The sequence below is a fragment of the Muscardinus avellanarius genome (assembly GCF_963383645.1).
Source record: "Muscardinus avellanarius genome assembly, chromosome: 1".
Lineage (NCBI taxonomy): Eukaryota > Metazoa > Chordata > Mammalia > Rodentia > Gliridae > Muscardinus > Muscardinus avellanarius.
The window spans coordinates 93957448-93971402 of record NC_137786.1 but is presented as its reverse complement, the minus strand read 5'-3'; the positions used below and the strand labels follow the sequence as shown (position 1 = coordinate 93971402).

General features: G+C 36.5%; 1 protein-coding gene across 1 annotated transcript in view; it reads left to right on the top strand.

Annotated features, from left to right (window-relative positions):
- The window catches only part of FBXL17 (F-box and leucine rich repeat protein 17), a gene marked incomplete at both ends in the record, with an annotated part of 527314 nt that overhangs the window by 168205 nt on the left and 345154 nt on the right, over nucleotides 1-13955 (top strand). Inside the window, one exon of the mRNA XM_080692979.1 lies at nucleotides 6559-6666. Within this exon, the coding sequence (XP_080549105.1) occupies nucleotides 6559-6666 (108 nt within the window). The remainder of the gene's footprint in view (nucleotides 1-6558; nucleotides 6667-13955) is intronic.

The window sequence follows — 13955 nt, the reverse complement described above, 5'->3', positions numbered from 1 at the left end:
GTTGAAAATATTCAATAAAGGGTTAGTATCTAGACTGTGTAAAAAACACTCCTAGAACTTTAAGATAAACAATTTTTTAAAAGGATAAGAAATTAACCATACACTTATAATTCATCAATTCTACTCCTAGATATTACTGTAGAAAAATGAAAATATACGATTATATGAAGACTTGCTTGTGAATGATTACAACAGCATTATTTATCAAAGCCCCAAGTGTTTATCAATTGGAGAGTAGATAAACAAAATGTAGTTTATCCATACAGTGGAATTCTACTTAGCAATAAAATGAACAAAGTACTTGTTTTGGTCAGCATTCTCACTGCTATAGTCCAAATCATCTCACTACCACAATTTAGAGGAAGGTTTAATAGCATATTTCTATTAAAGGTAAATGATAATGTAGGGGTAGTGCAGTAAAAATATTAAAAAATTTGGAGCTGGACATGGTGGTACACACTTATAATCCTAGTTCTTGGGAGGTTGAGACAGGAAGAACACAGGTTCAAAGCTAGACTCAGCAACTTAGCAAGGCTTTCAGCAACCTAGTGAGATACTGTTTTGAAATAATAAAAAGAATGGGAGAGGGTGTAGCTTGGAAGTAGAATGCTGGTGGGTTCAAATCCCCCCAAAATCAGATTGTGGTGATGATTATATAGATATATAAACTTATTAAAACTCAATAAACTATATACTGAAAATGAGTTTTATTGTATGCAAATTATATTTCTATAGTTTAAAAATTCTTTTAGTGCTTAGGCTAGGACAGAACCATTCAGTTTTTTCTTCATTGCACCTCAAGAAGATGACATCTTCCTTCCTCTTAAACAGTATTTGCAAGCTTTAATGTGCATAAGAATAATCTGAGGATCTTGTTAAAATGAAGATTAGGATTCAGTAGGTCTATGGAAGTGCCTAAGATTTTGCATTTTAAAATTTGTATTTAAAAAAATGTATTGGTGCCTTGTAATCATACATTTTTATGAGGCTCAATGTGATAGAGATTGTACATGTACACAGTACTTGTGCACATAGTACTTGGTGGGCTTCCTGCCAACTCCCACCTGACTTTCTCTTCCTCCTCACACACTATTCTGAGATTGGCACTGATCATTTTGTATGTATGTGTGTGTGTGTGTGTGTGTGTGTGTGTATATATATATATATATATATATATATCATCAGTTGAAGTGTTTCCTTCATCAAGTCCCCAGCCCCTTACCTGCCTCCCTCCACTACTCCACTTGGGTTTCTCCTCCTTTGTCTAGAGCCCCTTTTGTGTCTCAACTTCTTCTTAGTTTGGACATATGAGGGAAAATATATGACCTTTCATTTTTTTGTTAATAGCTGATTTTAGCTTAGTATGAGTTCTATCAAATTTTCTGCAAATGACATAATTTTGTTCTTTATGATTGAGTACAATTCTATTGTGTGTGTATCCCATAGTTTTGCAATCCATTTATATGTTGATGGACACTTAGGCTGGTTCCAGATTTTGCATTTTTAACAAGCTCTAAGGTGATGCCATTGGTGCTGGTCTGAGAACCACACTTTGAAAGAGGTGTTAGAACTTGTTCAAACCCATCCTGAACATTAGAATCTTCTGAAGAGTTTCTAAAATAAGCTGGGTGCAGATCTCACATAGAAACAAAGAAAGCTGCTCAGATGATTCAAATGTATAATGAAGTTGAAACCTTCACAAGAAGAGCATGGTGCCACATGCCTGTAATCCCAGTACTTGGGAGCCTGATACAGGAGGATCCTAGGTTTGAGACCAGCCTCCAAAACTTAGCAAGACTCTTAGCAACTTAGTGAGACCCTGTTTCAAAACAAAACAAAACAAAAAAAAAGAAAATGGGCTGGGTGTATAGTTCAACCTCCATCAGTGAGAGAGAAAGGGAGATAGAGATAGATAGATAGATAGATAGATAGATAGATAGATAGATAAGGGGAGAGGGAGAATACCTTAATAAAATGGGATTCACTTATGTCTCTTATTTCCATTCTACAGTTGAGCTAATAGCCTAGAGCTTCTAAATTATGATTAGGATTGCCTGCATTAACTGGGAACATGACGAGGATGGTTTAATTCCATGGGTTTTGAGTTATCCTCTTACACATGTCAACCCCATAGTCCTGGCTAGGAGTCAGAATATGAACAAAGGGAACCAGGATGATGATAATAGGTAAAATTTATTCAGTAATTACAACATGCCATACACTTTACATTTATTATCTTTTCTCACTCTCATATTTTACCCTATGGGTTAGATACTGTTATTTCCTTTGTATTATAGAATAAACAAAGTATAGAGAGGTGAAATGGCATCCAAATGACACAGCTGGTAAGTGGTGGCCCATCCTGGAATTAAAACTAAGTGGTCAGACTCCAGAGTCCTAGAGAGGCTGAGACCCACCAGTAATTGCCTACTTCAATCAGCACTTGTGTTTCTGTGAGAATTTTGCCCTAAATCCTTAACTGAACTCTTCTAAGGAATATAGCTGAATGCCACCCACATTTTCAAGAAAATTTTATTAGTTTTCTAAAGCAGACCCAAGCCTACTAAGTATTTTATAGTCTCAGGACTCACTCTGGTCTTGCTTTTTCATTGCTCTGTAGGAGAATACTCTGAGTTGTCTTATTCAGATTGCTTGGAATAAGAGAGAAAGATCCACTAACCAAATATTTAATATTTTTTTCTTTTTCTGAAAGTTCTGGCCTCTTGGATATGAGTGTTTTTGTGTTGGCTGAGTTCCACCTTTCTTCCCCTTCCAAGATAGAAAAGAGTTTATGTTAGACTGAGATTGCCCTCTATTGCCCATCTTTGTTTTTAATAAGGGATTCAGTTTCATTGAAATGTCTGGTGACTTCAGTGTTGTAACTATTCTTTGTTAACATAATGTCTTTAGAAAGCTGAGTGTTGCTGTGCGTGGTGGCGCACGCTTGTAATCCCCGCGCTTGGGAGGCAGAGACAGGAGGATCGCGCAGGTTCGAAGCCAGCCACGCTGGCTTAAGAGACCCTGTTTCCAAATAAAAATAGAAAATAGGTCTGGAGTGTAGCCCGGAGGTAGAAGGGTTTCCAGAAACCCCAGTACCACCAAAAAATAAAAAATAAAAAATAAATTAAATAAAAAAAAGAAAGAAAGCTGAGTGTCAAGAAAGCCCATTTTTAATTTATCAAATGCACCCTTAGACTTAATATGCTTAAGCATACTTTACTTTTGAGAGCAGAATTAATCTTTCATCAGACTTACTATGGATGCTGTTGGTTTCATTTTTTTTTTTTTTTTAGGAAAATGTTGTGATTGTTTCAGAATACTATTCACATACTTCTCTTTTCCAATATCTGTTCAGCATAACGAGGATACAAAATAAGAGTCACTCATGCTAAAGCTAATGCAAAAAATAATAATAATAAGAGTCACCCATACATGATGTAAGTCACTGGTGTTTGAAAACTAACAAAAGCTTTTAACTTACTGATTTCATCTTGGCTGTATAGAAAGTGAGTCTGAAATTAATCATATGACAGAAAATATTTGGACCTTCCCTTATAAACTATACTTTTGTGAAACCACGAAGACATTTTTAGCACAATTACAAAAAGATTATTGTATACATGAAAATTCTTTGGCGGTGGTGGGGGAACGAAGGAATTTCATTCTGCCTTTTATTTAAAGCAGAAATGGTTAGAAATACCAAATGCTATCAGCGTAAATTCTTTGCAGCACTGGTTCCTCAAGCTTTTAAATGTGGAAGAGCCACTTTGGGGCTTGTTAAAAAAATACAGATCCTTAAGCTCCATCCATTTTAGCTCTGCATTTTAATAAACTCCTCAGAGGATTGTAATACTGATTGTATTAGGTTTCTCCAGAGAGACAAACCATTAGATTATTTTTCTATCCAGGGATTATTAGGAAATTGACTTAAATGATTGCAGAGAATGAGAAGGCCCAAGACTTGCAACTGGCCATCTGGAGGCCCAGGAAAGCTGGTGATACAGTGCCAGTGTGAGTTTGAGTCTGAAGGCAGGCAACCAGTATCCCATCTATAAAACAGTAAGGCAGAGAGCCCAAATTCTCCTTTACTCGAGCTTTTTGTTCTATTCAGGCCTTTGGTGAATGGATGAGGCTTATTTACTTTGGGGAGGGCAATCTGCCTTACTCCATCTAATGATTCAGTTGTCAATTTTATCTAGAAACATTTTTAGAGGCACATCTAGAATAACATTTAGCTAAATATTGGAGCACCCTGTAGCATGATCTAAGTCAGCGTTCTTATGACTATAATCCAAAGAACTGACCATACAACTTAGAAGAAGGAAGATTTATTGCTCATGGTTTCCATGGAGATTTTGGGGTTCAGTCCATGTGAAGCTGTGAACTGTGGCTCTCAGGGGATGGTGGTGGGAAGTGGAGAGAGGGAGAGCACAAGTCTTCACTTTTATATCATGGAGGCCAGAAGCAGAGAAAGCACAAGCAAGGGAATAATCCATATATATAATCCCTAAGGCCTCACTGCCAGGAATCCCACTTCTCTAGCCATACCCTACTGGCCCTGGCCATCACCCAGATAAATCCACTGAAATAAGTTACAACTGATGATATTACAACCCTCGTGACTTAAATATATCAACCCCAAACACTAATGTATGAGCCCTTCAAGGGGCATTCTATATTGGTCTGTAACAATGGATGAAGCCCATTCATGTTGTGGAGGGCAATCTGCCTTACTCATTCTAATGATTCAGTTGTTAATTTTATCCAGAAACTATCTTTCTTTCTTTCTTTCTTTCTTTCTTTCTTTCTTTCTTTCTTTCTTTCTTTCTTTCTTTCTTTCTTTTTGTGATACTGGAGATGGAAGCCAGGGGTATTCCACTTCTGAGATACAACCCCAGCCCTATTTTTTATTCTTTATTTTGAAGCAGAGTCTCACTGAGTTGCAAAGGGGCCCACTAAGTAGTAGCTGAGGTTATCCACAAACTGCAATCCTTCTGTTTCAGCCTTCCAAATGTTGGGATTACAAGCATGTGCCACCATGCCCAGCAATCCAGAAACATTCTTACAGACACAGCCAGATTAATAAACTTTAGGTAAATATCTGGGCACCCTGATGTATGGTCAAATTGGCATATAAAATTAACCATGATCTATATAGCAAATCTAAGAACCATTGATTTAAAAATGTTACCTCATCCCCCTTTAAAAAAAAGATTTCTGAGCTGGATACAGTGGTGCATGCTTATAGTCTCAATACCCTTCTTCTCACGAGGCTGAGGCAGGGGGATTTCTTGATCCTAGTAGTGTAAGGCCAGCCTGGGCAATGTGGTAATAACCTGTTTGAGAAAAAGAAAATAAAGCATAACACAAACCAACTCTATCAGAGAAAATAAAGCTGCTAGCATAATGATATTTTTTATTAGTATATTAAATATAATACAAATATTCTCTTGGTCTAAAAGTAAATAAAAGGAAATACAAGTGAAAAGCATGATGGAGTCTATGGAAAGAGAGAGAGAGAACAAAATCATTCATTTACACATTTTATTTCTTCCCACTAAATGCCACTTCCCACTAAGTTGTAGGTGCTAAAGGCATATGAGTGGTGCTGGGTGGATGTCTGCCCTGGTTGGGATGGTCAGCTCTCCCAGTGCTTGGACTGAGAGGAAGTGACTAGAATGGTTGGTTAACTTTAGTTGTGGAGGAGGGGTTTTAGTTATTCTGATGGGGGAAGACAGACAAAAGACTAATATGTGAGTAAATGTGTAAGATAATCAGGTAGTGATAAGTATCATGAAGAAAATCAAAGCAGGTAGGAAACAAAGAGTGATTAGTGGAATTGTTTGGTATTATTTGAGTGGGGGTGGGCAGTAGGAATCTTAGGAAGTGGCTGTGGTGAATGAGGTGAAGAACTGAACCATGTGACCATCTGGGGATGTAGTGGGGGCAAAAGGAAGAACAAATATAAGGATCCCAAGGCAGAGACAGATGCACCATGCTCGAGGAAGACTGTGAGGCCACTTTGGCTAGAGTAAATGAGAGAATTAAACAGGTGGGTGGAATTGAAGAAAATTGAGATCTGATTGGGATCAAGTTATCAAGAGCATTGGTGGGATATGGTAAGGAGTTGATTTGCTTGTATAATAAGAAACAAGAGTATTTTGAAAAGAAAAGTGATAATAGAGTCTATGGCTGCTGTGTGTGAAGAAAGAGAAAGAAAAGGAGAGATGAAAAGAAGAAGAGGGGAGGAGGAGGAGAAGGAAGAGGAAGAAGAAGGAGGAGGAGAAATAAAAGGGGGAAGAGGTAGCTGTTAACGTCTCTTTGAGATGTCTATGAATAAATAAAAAAATGTACCAATAGTGAGAAGGGCATGTGGGGTCAAGGGAGGATTTAAAAAAACACTTCAGGAATATTGCATCATGTTTGTGTTTGACTCCATGACCCAGTGGTAAGTGACACACAAATGACGCAAGGTGAGGCAGAAGGAGTGTGTAGGAGTCAAGTTCTTGATATCAGTACACTATCACCTTTACTCACTTTCTTCGTGTGTCTTTTCAGGTGACAGACCAGTCAGTGAAAGCATTTGCTGAGCACTGTCCTGAACTTCAGTACGTTGGCTTCATGGGTTGTTCAGTTACTTCTAAAGGAGTCATACACCTCACCAAGGTAGGTACCATGGCTACAACTCCTTGGTGTTTCTGTGAATCATTCAGGTGATGGGACCTGACATTGTTTTTTTTGAGACAGAATATTGATGTCTTGTCCAGGCAGATCTTACTCTCATGGGTTCAAATGGTTCTCCAGTCTAGTCTCCCAAATAGTTGAGACTACAGTGTGTGTCACCATACCTGTCTATGTAGTGCTATTAAATGTACTTGAATGAGGAATAGTCAGAATATTAGGTATTTGAGAAATACTTCTATACACTAGTGTTTGATAAACTTCAAACCAGTTTAAAAAAAATCAAACTTGTCTTTTTTGAAATGGACACTTATTTAAACAAGAGGCTTACTTTTTGCTTTTTCTTCACTAACAATTATGAACTATATACATTAAAAACAGATATATGTGACAAGAATCATTTAGATATTAATGTGTTACCTTTAAAAGATATATTGATAGTGCCAGGCATGGTGGCACACACTTGTAATCCCCGCGCTTGGGACAGACACAGGAGGATTGCGCAGGTTCGAAGCCAGCCTCACTGGCTTAAGAGACCCTGTTTCTAAATCAAAAGTATAAAATAGGTCTGGGAGTGTAGCACAGAGGTAGAAGAATTTCCAGGAACCCCAGTACCACCCCCCCAAAAAAAAAAGATATATTGATTGAGTTTATTTAGTTTTTTGGTGGTACTGGGGGTGGAACCCAGGGACTTTGTACCTCTGGGGTATACTCCCAGACCTATTTTATATTTTAATTGGAAACAGCATCTCACTAACTTGCTGAGAGCCTCACTAAGTAGCTGAGGTTGGCTTTGAACCTGTGCGATCTTCCTGTCTCAGCCTCCCAAGCAGGGGGATTATAAGTGTGCACCACCACGCCTGGCTATTGCTTGAGTTTAAAAGGTGAATAAGGTAGAGCCGGGCGTGGTGGTGCATGCCTGTAATCCCCACGCTTGAGAGGCAGAGACAGGAGGGTTTTGCAGGTTCGAAGCCAGTTGTGCTGGCTTAAGAGACCCTGTTTCCAAATTAAAAAAATATATATATATATAAAATAGGTCTGGGAGTGTAGGATGGAGGCAGGAGGGTTTCCAGGAACCCCAGTACCACCAAAGGAAAAAAGCGAATATGGTAAATGCATATGATTAAGCTGAATATGTAAGGTGAGAAGAGAGGTGAATGTATGTCAAAGATTTACCTGATAGCCCAGAGAGTTTATTAATGTACCAAATACATGGAATCTCATATTTTATTAGTGGTGATAACACCATTTCCTTTATTATTTTTCATGGCGTCTCATTTCTACTGCTTTCCAGAGCTAAAAGAAAATTTGGAATTAATTCTTACTTTCATGTAATGGAAAAACTGGTCACTGTAAAATTTACCTAGGCATTGTCTGAATTTGTTATTCCATAGCTTTTTAATTCTATCATATAGTACTTAGGAGAATGAGTTTAAGTCTTGTCTTTTTTACTTAGTGGCTGAGTAATCCTTTTTAGTCAAACTTCTTTCATACTGTAACAATTAGAAGATTTCTGTGTTGCAGCACAGTGCAGTAACCAGGTAAAATCCCAGATTTCTTTGGGCTTGATCTCTTCAAGCTTATAGTTAAGTTGGTAATGGTTTCGATTCAAGTAAAAGAACAAATATTTATGGGCCTAACATTGTGGTAGGGAGATACAGCAAGTGGATACGAGCCTGATCTCCACTGTCAGCTCCAGTTTGATTCTTTGCCCTGCCACTTATTAATGAGGTAGGGAATTTTTTCCCCAGGGAATTACATAAGGTATCATATACACAGTGTCTAACTTAGTGTCAAGACAACAGAAAAGCAGTTCATTTTTAACTAAAAGAAAATCAAGTCTTTTTCTTTTAGTGTATATATTTGAAAGAGAGCCTGTAGCTGTACTGTGTCTTAAATGACTGATCAGATTTAATTGTATTTTGAGCACCAGAGCCTAAAGCTAGAGAGAGGACGGGACTGTTTTCCTCAATTATTGCTCTAACAGAACATCTTAGTGTATGTAAGACCATATGTAACCATAATCCTTTATTCATTTCCTATAACCTTGGACCAAACATCTCAGTAGATGAATGTTTTTCTAGCCCCATGTAATGCTGTTTAGAGTGTGAAGTAGAAATGCCATCAGATGAACAGATTGTGCACAAGCGTTGTAATGACCATATGTAGGATTTTTATGATCACTCAAAATTGTACTCATTAAATACAAAACAAGACTTATTAGTTCAGTAAGTGCTTCTCTGAGCATTTTGAGATAGCCAAAAATTATGGTACACTGGTACTTAAAAAATAGAGTTATCCTCTGTGACAAACAGCAGCTACAGCAAATGTCTGGGCTGGAAAGTTCAATTTGCTGAAAAGGGTCTTCTGAAAATTACAGATGGGGTGCTGGTGTGGTCTGTTAGCAGTCAGAATCATCTGGACTCATTTTAAAGCTAGTCCACAAAGTTCTGAGGCACATATTTTTTTTCCTACAAAGCCTTTGCTTTGATGAGAAGGCTAGTCCATGGCATAATATTGCTTAGTTTCTTAGATTCAAGTAAAGGCAAGATTGCATTTTAAACATGCATACTATTTGGCAAAACTATCTTAATTGTTTTTTTTTTTTTCCATGAAAACCAAGGGTAGAATTCTGGTTTTAATATAACTAAAGTGTTTTGTTTTAAAATATTTGCATTCTTATAGTATTTTATCAATTGCTATTATATTCATACAATATAAATATGAGTGCCCCTAAAAAGATTTTTCTCATATATATATTATATATATATATATATAAATATATATATATATATATAAATATATATATATATATATATATAATATGTATAGTATATATACTTAAACTAATGATTAGGAACACTGAGTATTGAGAACTGCCACTATAAATACGTTTACTTTTTATAGTATTTACAAAATCTCTGTAACAAGTTTCTTTACTGTCCTTGCCTTTCTAAGTTTGTAAATTGAGCCAAATGGGATAGAATCACTGTGCTTTAATTTCCTAACTATGAAATGACATGCCTGGATCAAATAGTCAACTTCTAGATCCAGAATTTTTTGTACCACAAAGAATCTATGAATTTAGGAATCTTTGGGCTAGAAGGAGCTGTGATGGCCTCTCAGTGAGTCTTTGGTAGGTCAGGAAAGTTGGTAATTTGTGACATCTTAGGTTGTTAAACTAAAGGCCAAAAGATTAGGAGTAGATGGAAGAATATTGATGTCCAACTATCGTGGTCTCTTGGATTTAGTTTTACTTTAATATTCTCAGTTAATGATGCATCCTTAGTATTAGGTAGATTCTGTTAATACCTAACAGTACTGGAATAGGAAGACTTCTTCCTAAACTGCTGTGATTCTCCTGGTATCCTGCTCTTCTACTTTTCAAAACAAATTTAGCAAATGCAAATTTGTAGTTAATCCATGTATATACTATGGTACCTATATGTCATTTGCCACTAAAGGGACTTGCAGGGACATTCTGAAGTACTCAGAAGCCAAATGCAATTATTCCCATTGGCTTAAGTTGGTGAACTTTGAGTATCAAAGAAGAAAATGGCTGCAAGGAAGCAAGACAAAAAATATATAAAAATTATTATTTCATAATGCTATAAACGACAGAAAACTTTTTTTCTAACAAAAATGTAACAAGGACCATATTTACTCTCTTCCCTGAAACAAACCCCCCAAATAGACAGAAACAATAGTTTTTAAGACTCTAGATATCAGACAACCAATAACAGTGATCTCTGAGATATTGGAAACAAATTTTAAAAGCCCTGTGATTATCTAAGTATACTGCATTCAAAGAGTCTACAGATTGTAGCGCAGGGAGGGGTAGCCAAGGCAAAGTTCAGCAAACTATTTGTGGTGACTAGACAGATTGGAGGGTCCAGAGAGGCCAAGGCAGCTAGGTTTCAGAGGACAGAGTGCTAAAATGGAGAGAACTGCACAGATATCTATGGGGGATCCTCCTTTGTGCATCCAATCCAGAATAACTCATGAGTGAGGAAGAAGTCAAAAGAGAAATTAAGAAGGGTTTTGAAGAGAATGAAAACATAATAGAGGAGATTTAGTGCCATGCTGATAAATTGCTACTTAGGTTAAATGAATAGAACTAAATGCCTATAGATGAAAAAAAGGAAAGATCTCAAATTGATAATCCCTGCTTCCATTTTATGAAACTTGACAAGGAAGAGCAGATTGAAACCCTAAGTGAACAGAAGAAAGAAAATAGTAAAAATCCAAGTAGAAATCAACAAAATAGAAAACAAAAAGAAAAGAGAAAATTAGTGAATTAAGCAAAAGCTGGTTCTTTGGACAAGATACATAAAAGCCAGTAAATTCCTCACCAGACTGATTTTAAAAAAGGAGAAAAGGTGAAATTTCCATTACCATGTCAGGGGCAACATACAGATTCTGCAGATATTAAGATAATTAGAAGATTATTATGAACATATCTTATGCATGTAAATTCAGAAATTTGCATGAAATAAAACATTTATTTGAAAGATAAAAACTGCAGGGCCCACTCAAAAAGACATAGATAACTGGGCATGGTGGCGCACACTTGTAATCCCAGCGCTTGGGAGGCAGAGACAGGAGGATCACGCTGGTTCGGAGTCAGCCTCGCTGGCTTAAGAGACCCTGTTTCCAAATAAAAAGTATAAAATAGGTCTGGAAGTGTAGCCTGGAGGTAGAAGGGTTTCCAGGAACCCCAGTACCACAAAAAAAAAAAAAAAAAAAAAAAAGATAGCTATCCACAGTGGCACTTTCATTTAGTCCCAGCTCTTGGGAGCTTGAGTCAGAAGAAATGCTTGGATCTAGGAATTTGGAGAAAGCCTGGACAACATAATGAGGACTTTGTCTCATAAAAAAAAAAGCAAAAGGAAAGAGAGAGAGAGAGAGAGAGAGAGAGGAGAGAGGAGAGAGGAGAGAGGAGAGAGGAGAGAGGAGAGAGGAGAGAGGAGAGAGGAGAGAGGAGAGAGGAGAGAGGAGAGAGGAGAGAGGAGAGAGGAGAGAGGAGAGAGGAGAGAGGAGAGAGGAGAGAGGAGAGAGGAGAGAGGAGAGAGGAGAGAGGAGAGAGGAGAGAGGAGAGAGGAGAGGCATAGATAACCCAAATACTCCTATATCTTTTAAAGAAATTGCATCTGTAGCCAAAGACTCCCCATTCCCCACTGATAACACTTTCAAGTCCAGCTGACTTCCTGAGTGAATTTTACCAAATATCCAAGGAAGAAATAATACCAATTCAATGTGTCTCCTCTAGAAGTGAGGCCATTGTTATCCTATTAACAAAACGACAAGGATATTATAGGAGAAGAAAATTTTCTATTACTATCTTTCATGAATATAGATGGAAACCTTCTAAACAAAAGTTGTCAAAGTATATATATAATATGAAGCTGGTATGGTGGTGCCCATCAGTATCCCACTATTTGGGAGGCCGAGACAGAAAGATTGCAGGTTTGTGGGCAGCCTTGGCAACTTAGGCCCTGTTTCAAAAATAAAAATTAAGATATGGCTGGAGTGGTAACTCAGAAGTAGAATGCCCCTGGGTTCATTCCCCAGTACTGCACACACACACATATACACAAAAAAAAAAAAAAGAAAAGAAAAGAAAAGAAAAGAGAAAGAAAGAAAGAAAGAAAGAAAGATTAAAAAATGAAAATATAGCATAACTTAATGGGGTTTAGCCCAGGCATTCTATATTGGTTAAGCACTCAAAAATATATTGAGATTATGAAATCTACACACAAAATTAGTTTTGTCTGCAGAGCAAAGAAAATAACCATGAGTAAAAAGATAGTTTATGAAATAGGAGAAAATATTTGCAAGCCATACGTTTGATAAAGGTTAATATCTAAAATATATAATAAGCTCAATAGTAAGAAAACAACTTGATTTTAAAAATAGGAAAAAGTCCTGAATAGACATTTTTCTAAAAAGAGTATAAATATCCAAAAGGCATAATGCTCAATGTCATTAATCATCAAGGAAATGCAAATTAAAATCATAACAAGATATTAATTTATGTCTGTGAGAATGGCTGTTATCACAAAGAGGAAAGGTAACAAGTGTTGGTGAGGATGAGTAGACTTTTAGTGAGAATGTAAGTTAATACAGTCATTATGAAAAGAAGTTTGGAGATTTAAAAAAAAAATAGAATTACTGTAATATTTAGCAATCTTGCTACTTGGTGTATACCCAAATAAATTGAAACCCAGGAGCATTCTACCTCCAAGCTACACTTTCAGTACTATGTTATTCTTTTATTTTAAAACAGGGTCTCACTAAGTTGCTAAGGTTGGCTGTGAACCTGTGACCCTCCTGTCTTAGTCTCCCAAGTGTTGGGATTACAAGCACGTGCTACCACACTCAGTGGCCAGTTATTTTTACATGTTAATTGGGGTGCAAGCCGCAGAAATCTTCTAGATTTTTTTCTTTGTGTGTGTTTGATATTGGAGATTGAACCCAGGAACACTCTACCTCTGAGCTATACCACCAGCTCTATTTTACTTTATTTTTAAAAAGGATCTTATTAAGTTGTTGAGGGCCTTGCTAAATTGCTGAGGCTGGTCTTGAACCTGCAATCCTCCTGTCTTAGCCTCCCAAGTATTAGAATTATAGGAGTATGCCACCATGCCTGACTGGATTTGTTAATTTAATGTGAAATACCCATTGTGAATTGATTTATCAGCTCACAAATGATTTCAATCAGTAGTCAAGATTTTTATTTTAAATGGCTTATTAAGGAGGAGTTTTTGACAAAAGTTCATTTTATTATATATGCTAACTTTAAAATTTTGTATTTGTTATAAATGAGAGGTAGATATATGTACTTTATTTTTAGATTTTTTATGTATCTTAAAATTGTATTTGTTAATAATATCAATTCTGGTGTTACATTGGATCTTACTGTTTTAGTTATTCATTTTATAAACAGATTCATGCAATATGTTGAGTATAGGTTTGGTTGAGTTTGGTTTGTTTTAAGAAAACAATGTTTCTCAGAAAAATAACCAACAGCTAAACAAAATGCTCAAAGTTGTGATATTTTCTTGGACCATAATCACATGTAAAGAACTTTAAAAACAACAATACTTATTTTAAAAGTGCTTATGTTTGAAAATGTGAAGTGTTTTTAAAGGAAAAGAAAATTGATTTTTTTTCAGTCGATTTAACATAAGTAACTGAAAGAATGATCACTCATGCAGCTAACTCAATTTTCCTCTTCTTTTTCTTGTTTATTCAGAGAGTAAAAATGAAATATG